This window comes from Urocitellus parryii, chromosome 6 (genome assembly GCF_045843805.1).
Source record: "Urocitellus parryii isolate mUroPar1 chromosome 6, mUroPar1.hap1, whole genome shotgun sequence".
In the NCBI taxonomy this organism is placed as follows: domain Eukaryota; kingdom Metazoa; phylum Chordata; class Mammalia; order Rodentia; family Sciuridae; genus Urocitellus; species Urocitellus parryii.
The window spans coordinates 90,720,515-90,736,584 of NC_135536.1; the positions used below are offsets into that span (position 1 = coordinate 90,720,515).

General features: G+C 42.9%; 1 protein-coding gene and 1 non-coding gene across 21 annotated transcripts in view; both read right to left on the reverse strand.

Moving 5' to 3' along the window:
- Ppip5k1 (diphosphoinositol pentakisphosphate kinase 1) overlaps positions 1-16,070 on the reverse strand; it is a 49,007-nt gene that overhangs the window by 15,018 nt on the left and 17,919 nt on the right. For 4 of the 20 annotated variants that reach the window (XM_026393264.2, XM_026393284.2, XM_026393257.2 and 1 more), the window contains 11 exons: positions 15,680-15,821; positions 15,280-15,503; positions 14,850-14,977; positions 14,534-14,648; positions 14,003-14,110; positions 13,283-13,399; positions 12,979-13,143; positions 10,253-10,343; positions 7,096-7,221; positions 2,258-2,440; positions 635-772 (listed from right to left, as the gene is read on the reverse strand). In XM_026393264.2, the coding sequence (XP_026249049.1) occupies positions 635-772; positions 2,258-2,440; positions 7,096-7,221; positions 10,253-10,343; positions 12,979-13,143; positions 13,283-13,399; positions 14,003-14,110; positions 14,534-14,648; positions 14,850-14,977; positions 15,280-15,503; positions 15,680-15,821 (1,537 nt within the window). Of the gene's footprint in view, positions 1-634; positions 773-2,257; positions 2,441-4,332; positions 4,407-4,960; positions 5,216-6,331; positions 6,395-7,095; positions 7,222-10,252; positions 10,344-12,978; positions 13,144-13,282; positions 13,400-14,002; positions 14,111-14,533; positions 14,649-14,849; positions 14,978-15,279; positions 15,504-15,679; positions 15,822-16,070 lie in introns of those variants that run through there. The other 16 variants (XM_077800008.1, XM_026393293.2, XM_077800009.1 and 13 more) reach the window with 14 other exon arrangements.
- Positions 5,521-5,630, reverse strand: LOC113186202 (small nucleolar RNA U6-53/MBII-28). Its single transcript, XR_003301243.1, has one exon. It is a non-coding gene; the product is annotated as a small nucleolar RNA U6-53/MBII-28 (small nucleolar RNA).

Sequence of the window (16,070 nt, forward strand, 5' to 3'; positions counted from 1 at the left end):
GCCCATTTATTTTATTTTTATTTGGTGCTAAGAATTGAACCCAGTGCCTCATGCATGCTAGGCAAGCACTCTACCTCTGAGCCACAACCCCAGCCCTCATTTATTTGTTTTCCAAAGAGAAATTAAGAATTGATTTGTGTTTTTTTTTTAAATAGTTTTAGTTGTAAATGGACATAATGTCTTTATTTTTTTATGTGGTGCTGAGGAATCGAATCCAGTGCCATGCACGTGCTAGGCAAGAACTCTATCACTGAGCCACAACCCCAGTCCTTAATTTGTGATTTTTTTTTAATATTTATTTTTTAGTTGGACACAATATCTTTATTTATTTATTTTTATGTGGTGCTGAGGATCGAACCCAGGGCCTCGCACATGCTAGATGAGTGCTCTACCGCCTAGCCACAACCCCAGCCCTTAATTTGTGTTTTTAATTGGAATCATTAAACATAGAAATTAACTTACGAAGGAGTAATATTTCTGTGATGTTTAGTTGGCCTATATGATTATACATATTTTCAAGTCTACTTTTGTGTCTTTATGGAGTACCTGTTTTTAATTTATTACTTTCAGGTCTTCTAGGAATCATGGGAATGGAAGTAGAGACAGGGGTACAAAATAAGAGTACTCTCCATACCTGCAGATGCCTGTGCCTGGGCATCTGTGTGGCGTTGGCAGACTCTACTTAAGAATTCACTCACTTGACGCAAAGAAAGGGCATTATGCAGTGTTTCCAGTGGGTAAATGGTAGGTACCATGGAGCACCCTTCAAATCCTGTTGGAAAAAAGATGAGGAAAGTCAATGTTATTCTTATCAGGTAGAACCCAATTAAATTGGCCAAGGAAGCATGGACAGTCCCTGAGAGCCATCAGGAGAGTCCGTGGCTTTTAGAATGTGGGGTATCCAAGATTCCCAGGAAAGGGAATTCTTTAGAGCCCCTAGGGAAAGTCTATTTTTCTCACCTCCAGATTTCCTAAAAATTCTATCTATTAAAGCTTCCAGGTGAATCAAGTCACCTCTGATCCTATCTATGGATAGCCTGCAATGTCCCCTGGAAAAATCAATAGAAGCCCAGTAGGGTAAGCACTAACATTGCTCTTGCAATTTCTAGGGAAATAAAACAGGGATCCACAGGTAAGGAGTGAAACTGTAGATCTAACATGAGGCAGGGAGATCATGGAGCTGGGAAGAAACAGCAGATTTCAGGTATCATGAACGAGAAAACCAGATTAAGGAGGAGGGCATGAAATCTGAGGGAGGCAGGGTTCATGCAAATATAGGATATGGGTAGAAAGGCTAGAATACTTGGATGCAAACTGGAGGGCATGCAATACACATGAAGCTCAGCCAAGGAAAACCACATGCATGAATGGGTGGGGGATGGAAGTTCTTTCTTGGTCATTTCCATCACATCGAAGCTTTTCCCATCTGCTCTATTAGAAGATCCTAGATTTGTTTGGATCTGTATATTCCATCAATAAATGAGGAAAACTCCTAGAAAAAGGAGTCTACACTACAACTATGCTTTAAACCCAACAATTCTAATATAGGCCTACTAGTCTGGGTAGGATCAAAGGTAAACCTAAATGTGTAACCCTACTTCCAGGGACTACTGATAGAAACAATGTTTCCATTGAAGGATCAAGAAACATGCATTCCAACCACTTTTTCAGTACCCAGTCTTTCCAATGCCTTTTCTACATCTCCTTAAAAGGACAAAGGGTAGGCAGGGCAGCAATATCTATGCAGACTTGGCCTCCTGTTCACCAACAACTAAAACCTACAATTCAAAATGATCATATCTGATCATTTTCAACCTTTGGCCTTTGTTTGCCTCAAGAATTTAATTGAGGCCTCCGTGCCTTTGTTTCCCCATAACCTAGTGGCAGGGGTGCACAGAGGAGTTTCTAGCTCCTCGGGGTGGTTAGAAATACCTCTGGTTTTGAAACTGGTTGTAGTAGAGGGTTAGAAAGATAAGAAAAGATTCTAGGGCAAGAGATTACACCTCTACCGAACAGATTAGGGAATGGGAAACATTAGCGGGCAGTGACAAAGGAGAATAGGAAGGGGATGAGCAGCCAATGCTACAGCTACCAGGCAGTCTGGCTCCAGTCCCATCCAAGCAACTAAATGCAAGTCACATAACTTTGGGGAAAACAGGAGAAAGGACTAGATGGGCTCTCCTGCCAGAAGTGCAATAAGCAAAGCAATCAGTCCCAGCCAGGGTAGTGGCAGCAGCCAGCCTGTGGCAGGGGGTACCGTAGAGGCACTCGGGGTCATCCTGGCCTGAGCGCAGCCAGTTCCGGAAGAGGCGCAGGTGGTAGGAGCACTGGTGCAGGTGATGCGCCAGCGTGGCATCCAAGGAGACTGGCCGGCCCCCTGGGCAGTCAGAGGAAAAACTGCGCAGCAACCGGACCACAGGGTGCTGGTCATCTAGCAGTTCTGGAGGGGGTAGGGGAACCATGGTAGGAAGCACAAAGATAAAGAAAGAGAAGAGGGAGAGACAATGAGGGGGGCACTGACTGGCACAAGGATTACTGGGAGATGAGGGCCACTCGATCCAAGGTAAGCTAAGAGAGAAGCAGAGATGGTCAGAGACATTGGGCATCTCTTGCAGCAAAGAAGAATGCTGACATCACACAGTGAGACTAAAAGAAAGGACAAATGAGACCTTATCATACAAGGTCCTCCCTTTCCTTCTTGAGCATAATTCAGTCAGTACTTCCAGAGAGCAGTCACATCATTCTGGATAGAGTAAGCTGGAAATTTTGTCACTGGTAGCTTTGAGTAGGGCTTCAGTGTCCCTGGTCATTCTTGGGAAAACTCTAATTAGGGCCCACTTCTCAGACAAATGGATTAATGAGGTTGGGATAGAGATGGAATGATTCAAAGTCACTCAGAGAAGGGGGTCAAGAATTCTATTAAGTATCAAGATACACCTAAAGCTAAAAATTCTCCTGAAGGCTCAGGCCAGGCTCTCTGGACCAGATTCCAAGATAGATGTAGACAGGGCTGGCACTACCAAGATGGCACAAAAGACTAGTAGGAAACCAGATGTAGGACTCCTTTAAAACAGCGCATGTAAAAAATTGAATCTGTTTTTGAAAATCTCAATGTTGACTAATCATCCTTTACCTTACTCAAATAAATATTTTTTAAATGAATGCATAAATCTCAGTTCTTGAGGACAATGTAGCCATTACAAAAAGCCAAAAGAGATCATTTTATGTTTTCTTCCTATGCTGATGAGTCTAACTGAACTTTTTTCAGCTGATGAATGGAAAAGCTTTGATTCTGAACTCCTCATTATTTAAGCTGGTTGTCAAACTTTGTGGATGCATGGGATTTGGCTGAAAAAGGCTAAAAAGTAGTGAAAGATATGTGGTGGGGTGAGTATAAGAAGAATAACAGGGAAAGCTCTTGGGGAAAAGGCATGGGGTTATAAGACCTGATGTGAGGATGAGTAAGAACCTGAGTTCAGGATGTTGGTATAGAAAAGGTAGGATCAAGGCAGGTGAGGATGACTGCTCAGAACTCCCAGACCACAGCTAGTTCCATAGGGTGATCCCATGAAAATATGGTTTTTAGAGACTTTAGTTTGGATGTCAGGAAATAATTCAGCTCTACCCAGACTAGTCTGATGAGAACCAACTTTATCAACGGTCACACAGTGGCGTGGGTCCCTAGAAGATAATGGGCCTAACAAATCCATTAGGCATATTCTGATACTCTGGGTGAGGGTGAGCCACAGTTTCTCTCCCACTTTATTAATTTACTTTGGTGAGTTCAGCATACAGTTTAGTAACAGGCACATTTGTATGCTGGATGTAGTCAGGGATGCCACAGAAGCTTATCAGGAACAGAGGCAGGAAGAGACCAAGGGCTATGCTTCTGTCCAAGTATGAAGACAGCATTATCTTGTCTCCTTTTGAAAGCCAGGTCCAGTTTTTCAAGCTGCTGTTTCAAAGCTAGACATCATGCAAGGAGATGGTGATAATGAGAGTAGGCTGGCATACTGCTGTGTATAATCTACCACAAGCAATTGTAGACAGAGCATCCACTCTGTGCTTGCTGGGTTAAGCAAGATCTTGGCCATGGGGCAGAGCTCTCATATTGTTCTAAGGGCCAAATTAAATCTACAGAATCTTCAGCAAGAGACAAAAATTTCTTCTGTTGCCAACAGACCCCAGATTCTAGTTTCTAAGGCACATTAGCCTCCAAGTTCAAGCACAAAAAAAACAAAGGAGGCCAGAAAACCCCTAAAGTATGCAAAGTGTTGGAGGAGACCTTGAATTTGTTCTCCTGCACTATACCTGAATTGTCCAGGTCTTTCTTCCTCTCCTCCTTATGGTAAAATTAATTCTTGTTTTCTTCAGCTGATGAGTCTGCCAACCAAGGCTTCAGGGAACTGGAGATATAGTTTGAGGATCTGTTTTATGAACTTGGATCTTTTTTTAATAAAACCTAAGGATCTAGAGATATGTGATTTATCTCTCATTTCAGGGGCCCCAGCACCTAGTACTATATTTTGGGGGTTGGTATATGTTGTTCTATTCTGGAGATGCCTATGGCACATAAAGGCCAGAAAAGCTTGAAGCTAAATGAGTAGGCACAGCCATGTCACTCTGAATGGGGATTTCTGCCACAGGTACAAGTGGGGGTCTGGGGATGGGGATAAATTAAGCAAATACAGGCTTGTTGACCTAAGGAGAGATTTCACCAGTGTTTAGTAGAGATGTATGACCTGACTAGGCTAAAATCCAAAACCTGCCACTGGCTAAGTAGTAGGATATCAGCAATGGGGAGGTTTCCTAGCCAGGAAACCAGACTAATTTTATCTTCCTCAGAGAGTCTTAGCTCTTGGAAAGAAGAAAACCATATCTAACAAAACTAGATTTACCTTGAGGATAAGATGAATACAGAGAAAACTAAGGATATAAAAGATAAAAACTCAACAGGGAGTAAACCTTGAGTTCTCCTGTTATACACTATTAGCCAGAATCCAGGAAAACATGCAAACAGACCTTAACCTTTCAGGTTTTCATTTATACAGATCTCCAAACTCACCCACCTTAGTATGAGCAGACCCAGTTCTTCAAAAATCTTGAGATATTATTCTTTCCTAAGCTTCCCTGGGATCCCCTGCAGACATCTCAACTCCTCCAGCTTCTCTTAGGCAGTTTTGCCATAGGTAGGCTAGGACCACATGGAAACTACCTTTAAAAATTCAAGATATAGGGGCTAGGGGTCTAGCTTAGTGGTAGAGTGTATTCTTAGCACACGTGAGGCCCTGGGTTCAATCCCTAGAGCATGTGCACACACACGCAAACACACATACATACAAAACCACCAAGGAAACAATCCTCACGGTATAGTTCTTTCTCCTTTATCTGCTACTTCCCCACCTCCAACTCCTTTTATATTCCCTCTTTACTTTATATATATATATATATATATATATATATATATATATATATGCATGTATATATAAATACATATATATGAGTATATTTTTTTAACATGTCCCTCAGGTCTGCATTTGAGAAGTTTTGTTAAACTCACTGGCACCCAAACCAGGGCCACATTGCCCTACCTGGTGGCTCCGTATTAGCGTGGCAACTCATCACTGGGATTATTTTCCCTCTTTTATCCCAAAACAATCTGGGCTCTTGTTTTCTAGGCCCAGGCACTAGGTTAGTAGTAACATAAAGCAGATGTCAGGAGCACGAGAGTCACACAAAGTACACACAATGGCAGGAAGATAGGAATATGGAGATGGGAAACTATATCTTTGAGACAAATGACTTTATAGGTAGGCTTGGGACCTGGCAACTGCAACATTACTCTAAAAGAGAAACAAACTAGTAATCCGCCCCATCAAAAGAGTTGGAGAAAAAACCCAGGAAGATTAAAATTACATAAAGTGAGAAATGGGTGGGGTAAAAGAAATGGGCCCAATCTAGGCAATGCTATTCTTTTTAGGAAGGGGAACCATTATCGGCTGTATTTAGCCTGGCAGTCATGTGATAGGAAAAGGAGAGATCTAATCAATGTCTTGATGGTGATGCTGACAAAAAAGACATAATGGTGATGATGGTGATTATGGAAGTAAGAATCTGAGTTGCCACAGGGATAGGTCAACCAGGCTGCAGCCAAGGCTAAAGTTGTCACTAGGGAAATGTCCCATTAGGAACACTTAGTGAGTAGCTCATTCAGAAACAGGAGGGTGTCAACACAGTGGAAGGAGGGCAAAGTCAGTGTCAGAACTCAGAGGTTAAGTGTCTGGAGGTGACATGGTGAGGAGGAATGATGTTGAGTCAGAAGCAAACGTACCGTTAGTCGGATGCTTTGCAAACGACACAGAAAATCGTTTTACGGCCGGGACAAACAAGAGCTCTGGGGAGAAAAGACATCATGGGGATTATACCCACCCCTGTCCCCACCCTCTGCTTTGGAATTTGCCCACAGTACAGTCTATTCTTTAATTAGTTATATGGCCTGGTCCCATTCCCACCCCTTAAGATTCCTAGCTACCATATTTTAATCTTGTCCTCTGGTGTAATCTCTCAGTAATCTGTGTCACCTCTACAACAATACAGTCCCACAAACAACACTAATTTCACCATCATGTCCTCTTTCTGGTCATCTGGAAAAAAGAAAATCTCTGCAGACACGTTCTTCCCTTTACCCAATCTCTTTCTACACATCTTTTCTACCTTAACTGAGCTACTTTCCTAACCCTGCTTTCCTGGATTTTAATCAAGAATCCACTGTGTTCTTCCTGACCATGGAGTATTCTCTTGGTCCTCACCCCTATAGGCCAGAATCCAGGAAAGAGTACAAATTGATGCAGCAAGCCTGTATGTAGGAGATTATGAAGGGATAAGCATAAATAAGTAGTATTTGTATGGTGAGAGGGAATGCAAATGGAGGGGTGGAAGGGGTCCTGGTTTCTTCTTCCATTTATTACTGATGAAGAAAACTTGTTATAATGCCATTTTCAGTGCCATCTTAAGCATGAATAGTTCTGGAGCTGTGTCCTTGCGGGGAGACAAGTGAAAAAAAAAAGATTTGCCCCCCATAACCCACCCACATACCATCTCGGTGCTTCAGACTGGCAGGTGGTAGCTTTTTGCCATGGCTGCGCGCGTAGTCCTGAAGATTCGGGGCACTGGAGGAGCCACCCAGCACCGTGGTGCTGAACAGCCCTGTGCACTGTGAGCCTGCAAGGCCGGGAGTGTGTTAGTAGCCACACAAAGCTGCACAGAGAAGTACACAGAACTTCACAGGACAACATCAAGACACACACACACAGTCATTCAAAACCACTACACTTGGCCACTCCATGTAACCACAAACAGCATTCACTACTGTCCACTGCCATACTCAGCAAGCAAAGTGGGAATTCTCCTGAAGATCTACATGGCAGAGAAAAGAGGCCACTACAAATACAGGGTTAGTCATGTCAGTATGGGATTCAAAGCTACTGAAAGAGAGAGACTATGCTCTCTGAGTGGCTCTCAGAATTCTTACAAGAATAGCTAGGTCCCTCTGGATTCCCCTAGATTTAACTCAGTGCCCTTTAGAGGATATAAATGATATAGGATTTGAGAAACCCAGAAATCTAATCTCTTGTAGGTTTGAAAGGGAAAATCCTTGCTTGAAACTAGAGACATGTTTTGTACACTCAGCTGGCACCCTTCCAATTCTTTCTTCATCCAACATTCCCCATCTTCAGGCCTTTTTAACATTTCTCAAGAATGAAAGTAAAAGATTCATTGAATTTTTAAAGCTGGAAGGGACTTAAGAGACCATCTATTTGACTTCCTCATTTTAGAGATGAAGAAACTGATCCAGAAGTATTCTCCTTTTCTTAAGATCACACAGTATTTTAGGAGCTAAGGTGGACCTGAATCTAGGTCTCATGATCCTGAGGACCAACTGTACTAATAGTATAGTTCTTTTCTAATAGAAAAGAATTTATTTTTTTCATAGAGAAAACAGTATAGTTCCTGAAGTCAAGATGGACACAAATTGGAAGGCATGTGAAAAGTAAGCTGATTATATGTAGAGCATATCTATTATGGCTAAGCATTCTACTAAGAAGGAAAGCAGGAAACAACAATAAAAACAGGCATTTTTTTTCTGTCTTCAAAGTTTATTGTTTTGTAAGCCCTATGATGAGAATGAGATTTGCATACATATAAGTTCAAAGAAAGCAAAGAGAATTCTACTGTCAATCAGAGGAGCAAAACTTGAAGAATCAAGGTTTTTTTTTGTTTGTTTGGGGTACTGGGGATTGAACTCAGGGGCACTCAACCACTGAGCTATGTCCCTAGCCCCTTTTTGTATTTTATTTTATGTAGAGACAGGGTCTCACTGAGTTGCTTAGCACCTCACTTTTGCTGAGGATGGCGTTGAACTTGCGATCCTCCTGTCTCAGCCTCCCAAGCTGCTGGGATTACAGGTCTACACCACCATGCCCAGCAAGAATCAAGTTTTTATTGATTAAATAAGGTTTTATTGATTAAATCAAACTAGTCACTGTCCCCAATATCTGATTTAGCATAAAATTAGAATTACATGGTCTTTACTACCATAGTCAGGAAGAGGTAAAACTGACACCCAGATTTTTAGGATTTGCCTCTCTACTTTCAAATCTAACTTTGCCAAGACCCTCAGTTTGGCTGGTGACTTAATATTTATAGGGGAAATGAATAAAGTGGAGAGAAGGTCAGTTTCCCTTGAGCTCACAAAGAAGAGACCATGGTTTCAAGGGTACCAGAGAAATCAGAAAGATCAGATAGCTAATAATTTCTACCCCAAAATTCAGGATTTCTCTATGTAACAATTTCCACTATCTTTCATGCTAGAATTGGGTGCCATAGAGCAATAAGAGTTGCTAAATATGTCTGTTTTTATTCAGAAAAGCAAACACTAGCTGGCTTTATCCCAGACCACCCCAAGCTTTGTCCTACATTTATTTCCTCCACTGAAAAATTTTCTAGTGCAGTCATGCCAATCCTGTTCTGCCCAGTGGTCTCTACCTTACCACCACCATCTGTCAACCACTTCTGTGTCCATTACCCATGCCTTATTCTTGACATCACTCCCATTTAACTGGGCCAGACATACCTACCCACTTCTCCAGACCATCTGAAATCTACTCTTCACTAGGACTTCTGGGAAGAAAAGCCCGTATCACAGATCTACACATTTGTCATTTATTTCTCATGCCCCAAACCATCTACTCTATTTCAGGGATCTAAAATGTACCCAATTCTCATAAAATTAGCCTGGAAAGTGACCAAAGTCTTTTACCCTCTTGCTGATTCAAATGCTGGCCATTTGGGAACTAAGAAATTAGGTACTAAGGACAAAGGTAACAGAAAAGTGAGAAGATTTAAATAGAATATTAGGACAAAATTTTAAAAGGTGGGGAACAAGTTCAGACCCCCCACACATTCATCTCTGACCTCTAATTCTAGTTACTGGTTGACATGGCAGCATGTTCAGAGTCAGCCTCTCCCAAGGACCACCTCCCCCTCCCAAAGAATACAATACCCTCAGTGGCTTGGTTCTTCCTGCAGTCTGTGTTCTTAGAAAAGGTTGAATGAAGTTCTCCACCCCTTTCCAGGGATCAAAAAAATCAAGAGACATTCCCTCAAAGTCCTGAGAGAAGCCTCTGCCACTACACCAGTTTCAGATTTGTCCCTCAATCTTCCAAAAGGAAAGGAAAAAAGTTACAGGATTAGGACAGAATAAAGGCCAGGGCATAGAGGTAGGAGTGGGCAGCACAGGGATGTGAAAAACACAGGCTTCAGAGGAAGACATGGCACAAGTTCTCCATATGAGGAATATGACAATTATGAGGATCATGAGTACCTCTATTTAAAGCTCTGTCACTGATAACTCTGAAGGTTCAGAGTCTTCATTGCCCCTTAAGGTCTGAGGTAGACTGGAGGGGCAGATAAGGAATGAGAGGGAAAGCCAGAAAAATGCCATTCAGCCAGGGAAATGGGGGGTTGTGGGGAAAACCAAAAGACAGACACCTTCATGAGATGGAAACAATCATCTGAGATATAAGTTCATACTTAACGACGGCTTCTCACACTTCATCCTCCCTACCCCCACCTGACAGTTCCACTCACTGGATGGTCCCACCTCCCATGACAAAGATTTCCCACAATAAAACTCTGAAGAACAGACAGACAACCCTTTCCACCATATGTGAGAGATGCTAGAAAACCATACCTAGGCCACTCTGTTTCATCTCTGCTGGTGGCCGTGAAGATGAAAAGAGCCGATAGCCACCAGGCTTTGAAGACGAAGTCTCAGACAGCACCTGCAGAAAAAGACTCTATGTTATTATTTTGCTACCTCAACCTAGAAGTATAAAACCCAGGTTTTTAATTCTTGCCCCTACAAAGCCAAGCAGCATCAGAAAATTTGAAAGAATCAAAGAATTTTTATAGGAAAGAGAAATGAAAAGAGAACAGAGAGTGTTTTTTTGCAAGATAATTGTCCAGGGAATTCTTCTATTATACAAGTCACTTCTATTCCTAAGATAACTGTCCTCACAGCCCTCCCACCCCAAATCTGAGAAATCATGATCCAATTATTCATAGTTCTCAGTAGACTGGGGTCCCTAATCTTATCTATCTCTCCCCAGGACTCAGAAAGACAATTATAGTGGTTTAGCCACAAAGTCTGGTCACCCTCTCCTCTTTTCCATGGGACAACTGTGACTACTGCATAGGTTTCTAATTTACATCAAATGTGCCCTACTCCCAACTATTTAACTTCTGGATACATAAAACCAATTTATTCCAATGTCCATGAGGACCAATCACACAATTCCTAACATACACACATCCCATCTAGATAGTGTTTCACATCCTTAGATCCCAAAAAGCAGAGATAGAAAACAGGAAAGGAAGGTGATACAGGGAGGGACACCTGTGTGCAGGATGCCAGGTGGGTGGTGGACACAGCCCGGGGCTGTAGGCCGATGGCTGGGGAAGGCCGGGGGAGGTCTCCTGACCTCCGGCGGCGCCGTCCCCTCAAGGGGATCAGGTCCAGGTTCCCCGTGCACTGCATGTTCATGACCTGCAATCAGACCGGATGGAAAGCCGGTCACGGCTCCTTTAAACTCCTGGCTCCCAAATCCCCAGTGCCCAAAGAGCTGAGCTAGTTACAGAGCTGGAGAGGATAACCACCTAGGGCACAGCTGCTATGAAGGTCAAAACAGTTCAAAAATATGAGATGACAAGAAGGAGGGATGGGAGGAAGGATGTCATTGATAAGGATAAGATAATCCAATACCTACAGCAAGGAGAGGAAATATTAGTATTATAAAGCTTTGTGACCAAAGAGCAGAAAGAAGATTTCTTACAATGTTGAGGAGTGTATCCTAAGCAGCCATCATCCTAGCTGAGCCAGGGTCTAAGTAACACAGTAACTGAAAGAAGGAATGTGGAAGTTTACTGAAGGAAGACAATATCATCAAGACTAAGAGATGAGGGGCTGGGGATGTGGCTCAAGCGGTAGTGCGCTCGCCTGGCATGCATGCGGCCCGGGTTCGATCCTCAGCACCACATACAAATAAAGATGTTGTGTCCGCCGAAAACTAAACAATAAATATTAAAAAATTCTCTCTCTCTCTCTCTTAAAAAAAAAAAACTAAGAGATGATACACAGAGAGCTCTCCTTTGCCTATGTCTCCTTGTGCTTAGACCAGTAGAAAAAAGGAGGTCCAGCACAATCCTGCCAGGCAGACCAGCAGACCACGACTGTGGGGAAGACATTTCAATGTGAAGCAGCAGCTTACTATGGAAGATGATGTGTCATTCTGTCCATTTAATCAATTTCATATGAGTCTGTAGGGTATGTAGAAAAATGTAGACATCAAGTTACACCTAAACCTCAAGGAGAAAATAATGCATATCCCAATGTGAATTATCAACATCAATTCTACTTTAAAATAATTAGGAAGTAAAGGATGATTTTGGAAAAGAGACCATTGTGTTTCTTCTTGGCTTTCTCCAAAATCTGAACTGGAAACCTATGGCTGACCTATGAAAGCCAGTTGTACATTCTTCTAAGAAATCCCTAAAATGGAAAAAAAACAAACAAAAAAAAACTCCTCCAGGATAGAGATCTGGCACAGAGTCAAGTGAACAGTAATTCATGGAGTCACAGAAGCATCCAAATTAGAAAAGTCCCCGAGAGAGGAATAAATCATGGCATCAAAAAGAGTGTCATTGGGTCAAAGAGATAAAACAGTGTTTCCAGGAAAAAGATCAAATGAAAACCCCAGGACAATTAGATAAACCCAATGTGAGATTAAAAACTGTTCCTTTCTCTAGACTTGAGAATAAGAACCAGAACTAGAGACAAGAGAGTGGCAGGGCATAGGCCCACACACAGATATAACCCTAATGGCATTAAAGTGTCAGGTGTTTGCTCATGTCTGCACTATAATTTTTACCCAAGGTGGAAAAAAAAAGATGGAGAGAGCCATCTTTTGTATTGTTACTATAGTTACTATTTAATAAGCATCTATAAAGTGAATATTACTTATATTTTATAGATAAAAGAATGAGGCTTAGAGAAGTTTAGTTATCGAGGCAAGGTCATTCAGCTTCTAAGAATCAGACTGGGATGTAAGCCCAGAGATCATGCTGTTTCTAATATATTTCCTTTTAAAGAACCACCTGTTCAAAGCTATCCAGCGTCCTTCTCAACCTAGTCATTTAAAATCATTCTCTCTCAGGCATGCGTCATTGGCAACTTTAATATTAGAAGTAGCAATCAGCTTAAAGAAGTTCTACTGGGGGACCAGCTGTGAAAGAGAGATTAGGATAAAACATATCAACCAGGGGCAGGAAGACTCAGATCCCAAGAATAACTCCAAGAGGATTCAGAGTATACATGGATATTTCCACCCCTTCATCTTCTTCCTAAGCCCCTTCCATTACCTCCATGGAACCAGCTTTTCGGTTACGGATGAGGGGTGATCTTCTTGGAAGGCCAGGGCCCTCAGAAGGCTGTGGTGAGGTCTGCAAAGCCCGATCTGGCTCATCTGGTGCCTTCCTTGGGTACAGGTTCTCCGTGCTTCCTTCGTCTGTTTTTATCTCCTCGTTCTGTTCCATAACAGACCGAATAGGTGTTAATAGCTTCCAGCCTCCAAATCTCAAACTCCCCAATCCTTTTTTCTGTCCTGGATGGTTTGTAGTTTCCCATCACTTGGTTCCTAAATCCTATCCCAGCCCTCTGACCCACCTCAGAAGAGGCTGGACGGAAACCATAGCCAGTTGGGGCACTGCCTTCTTCCTCAAAGCCTTTTACTCCAGGGCTGAAGTGCAGCTCCACATGGAAACGTTCCTCTGATAAAGGGTCCTATGGAACAGAAAGGGCCATTGGGAAAAGCTGGGTATGAGGTGGAAGAGCAGGCAAGGGCAACAGAGAGGAACTCAAGAGGATCCATCCAGGCCTGAGCTTTTAGACTGAGGTCTTGCACCAATCTGAGGCTGATCTGTTTTAGTTTCCCTTTAACTATACTCTGTCAGTGGATCCTCATTCCCTCACCTCCCACCATTTGTAGTTCACCACTCCACATAACTTTCAAACTTCTAGTTCTACAATACTGCAACTTTGCTATGGTGCATTCAGCAGCATGTTAAAGACATCTTTGTGGAGACAGATGCAGAAAGTATATATATATATATAAAAAATCATATTTGAGGGAAAAAGACTCATTATAATGTCCCAAATTCTATATCCTCCCCAACACCACAACTGTGCTATAGGTAATCTTTCTGGCTCAACATCATCCCAGAACATATTTTCTGTTCCAGTAGGAACCTCCTGGATGCTCTGTGCCATGCTGTGTCTAGGTGCCACACTTAGCTGGATTCCACAAATTCTAAGGATAAGAAAATTGTTTTAAATGGAGGCAGAAAGAAGGGGCCCTCTCCTCATCCCACCCTGTTTGCTCCTCACCCGTGTGTTGTCCTCATAAAGCATGATAACAATCTGTGTCATGTAGTTGAGCTCTGAGATGGCACTAAGATAAGCCAAAGCTCGCTGCCATTGTGCATCCTGGGTCTCCTACCAAACACAAAAAGAGGTAAGCCAATGCCCAAGGACAGGGAGTCAGGAAATGGTCAGGGAGCCAAGGAGAATAGAGAAAGTTTGCAGAAAAAAAGAAGTATGAGGCTGGGCATGGTGGCACATGCCTGTAATCCCAGCTACTCAGGAGGCTGAAGTAGGAGGATCACAAGTTTGAGGCTAGCCTCAACAATTTAGAGAGACCCTGTCTCAAAATAAGATTTTTAAAAATAAAAATTAAAAGGTCTGGTGAAAGCTGAGTGATAGAGTATTTGACTAGCATGTGCAAGGCTCTGGGTTCAATGCCCAGTACTTCACAAAAAAAAAAAAAAAAAAAAAGGGAGGAGAAGCAGCATGAGGAAGACAGTAGAAGAATTCTGGGGACAGATGCTCATAGACTAAAGGAATAATGAGGATCCTTACATCAAGAAGTCCCCCATAACGGAAGACACTGAGTAGAGAGTGGACGTGACTCTCACTGGTGAAATACAGCCGTGTTCGAACGTGGCGACCTGGGGAGAGCACTCCTCGGGAGTACCTGAGATAATAATTACATTAGCATGAAGTCAGAGAATCCTTTCCTTAGGCTTTCACAAACTCCTTTTTCCCACCTCAAAGACTTCTCTCTATCCCAGAATCCCCTCTCTTCTTGGCTGCCCAAGCCATCCCAGACTTGATTTTCCAAGGGTTCCCAACATGCCCCTCCCTCCATCCATCACCCCTCCCAGCCCTCCCTCACAGGGGATGCAGCTTGTTGACAGACTCATCCTCGTGGGTTCTCTGAAGGTCAAGTAGTATCTTCCGCAACAGTGGAAGACAGAAGCCCACAGCAATTTCCAGTTTCTCCTCCCGACTGATCCCGTACTCCTAAGGGACCATGCACCAGGAATAAGTACTTCAGTGAATCTTGCTTTCCTCTTGCTTCATATTTCTAGCCCCAAGATCATGCCTCAGATCTAAGGCTTCTTTTCTATCCACCACTTTCCCTCTCCTCTCTCCGAATATCTCCTCAATTAGCCTTCTATACTTACCCAGAGTCAGAGTGAATCTTGAGAATTTTAACAGCTCAACTAATTACTTCTCTAAGTTTTCTTCCCCTGGTTCCCAAATCTTTTTTTCCCCTTCCTAATGCCCTTATCCCCAGACTAGATCACTTTTATGAGACACACCTGAGGAATGACCACATCGGCCAATGCCTTAGACAGACGAAGCAACTCTGCTGTGCCTTGAAGTCCCAGACTCCCATTGTGCTGCACATCATACTTGACACAGTCATAGATGTCAGGGATCTTACTAATATCATAGCGCCCACTCTTCTGTCGAAAGTCACGTTCCAGCTTGCTCCAACGCTGTAGCATTAGCTCTAGTGTCTCACTGTGGTAGAGCTGCAGGTCTGGGAGGAAGGCAGGCAGTCAGATAGAGCCAAAGATTTGACCTCCAACAAAAGATCCTGACAACTCTGGAGTAGAACCAGAGGGATGAGGATGCCTTGTCTCAGACATTTAAGAAAGGCCACACAAGTGCCCGAGAAATGCACCCGTACCTGAAGACAGTAGCACTCACACCCACCTACAGACTTGGGGTCCTGCATCCGATTACGGATCTGGTGGGTGAGGTTTTCGATCAGGGCAAATACCTGATCACAGACTTTCACAGGATTCTGGATGATAGTCATGGAGTTGAGGAGGGAAGTGCTTCCTGTGGGAGCCAGCTGTGAGGAAGAGTGAAGAAAGGCAAGATAGGTTTAGTGCTGATTGCCCAGATTCCTGTGAGTTTATTACAGAATCTCTATAACATTATTACAAAATATCGGCAGAATGTTTTTATGAGTGTTTATTGCCTGGACCTAGAGTAGAAGTGCTGCCACAGAACTGGATTCCAACTCAAGCTTTTAGGACAGTCACATTCAATGAGAAATGGGGAGGAAGAAGATTCTAGGTAGTATGCACAGGTCTACCTA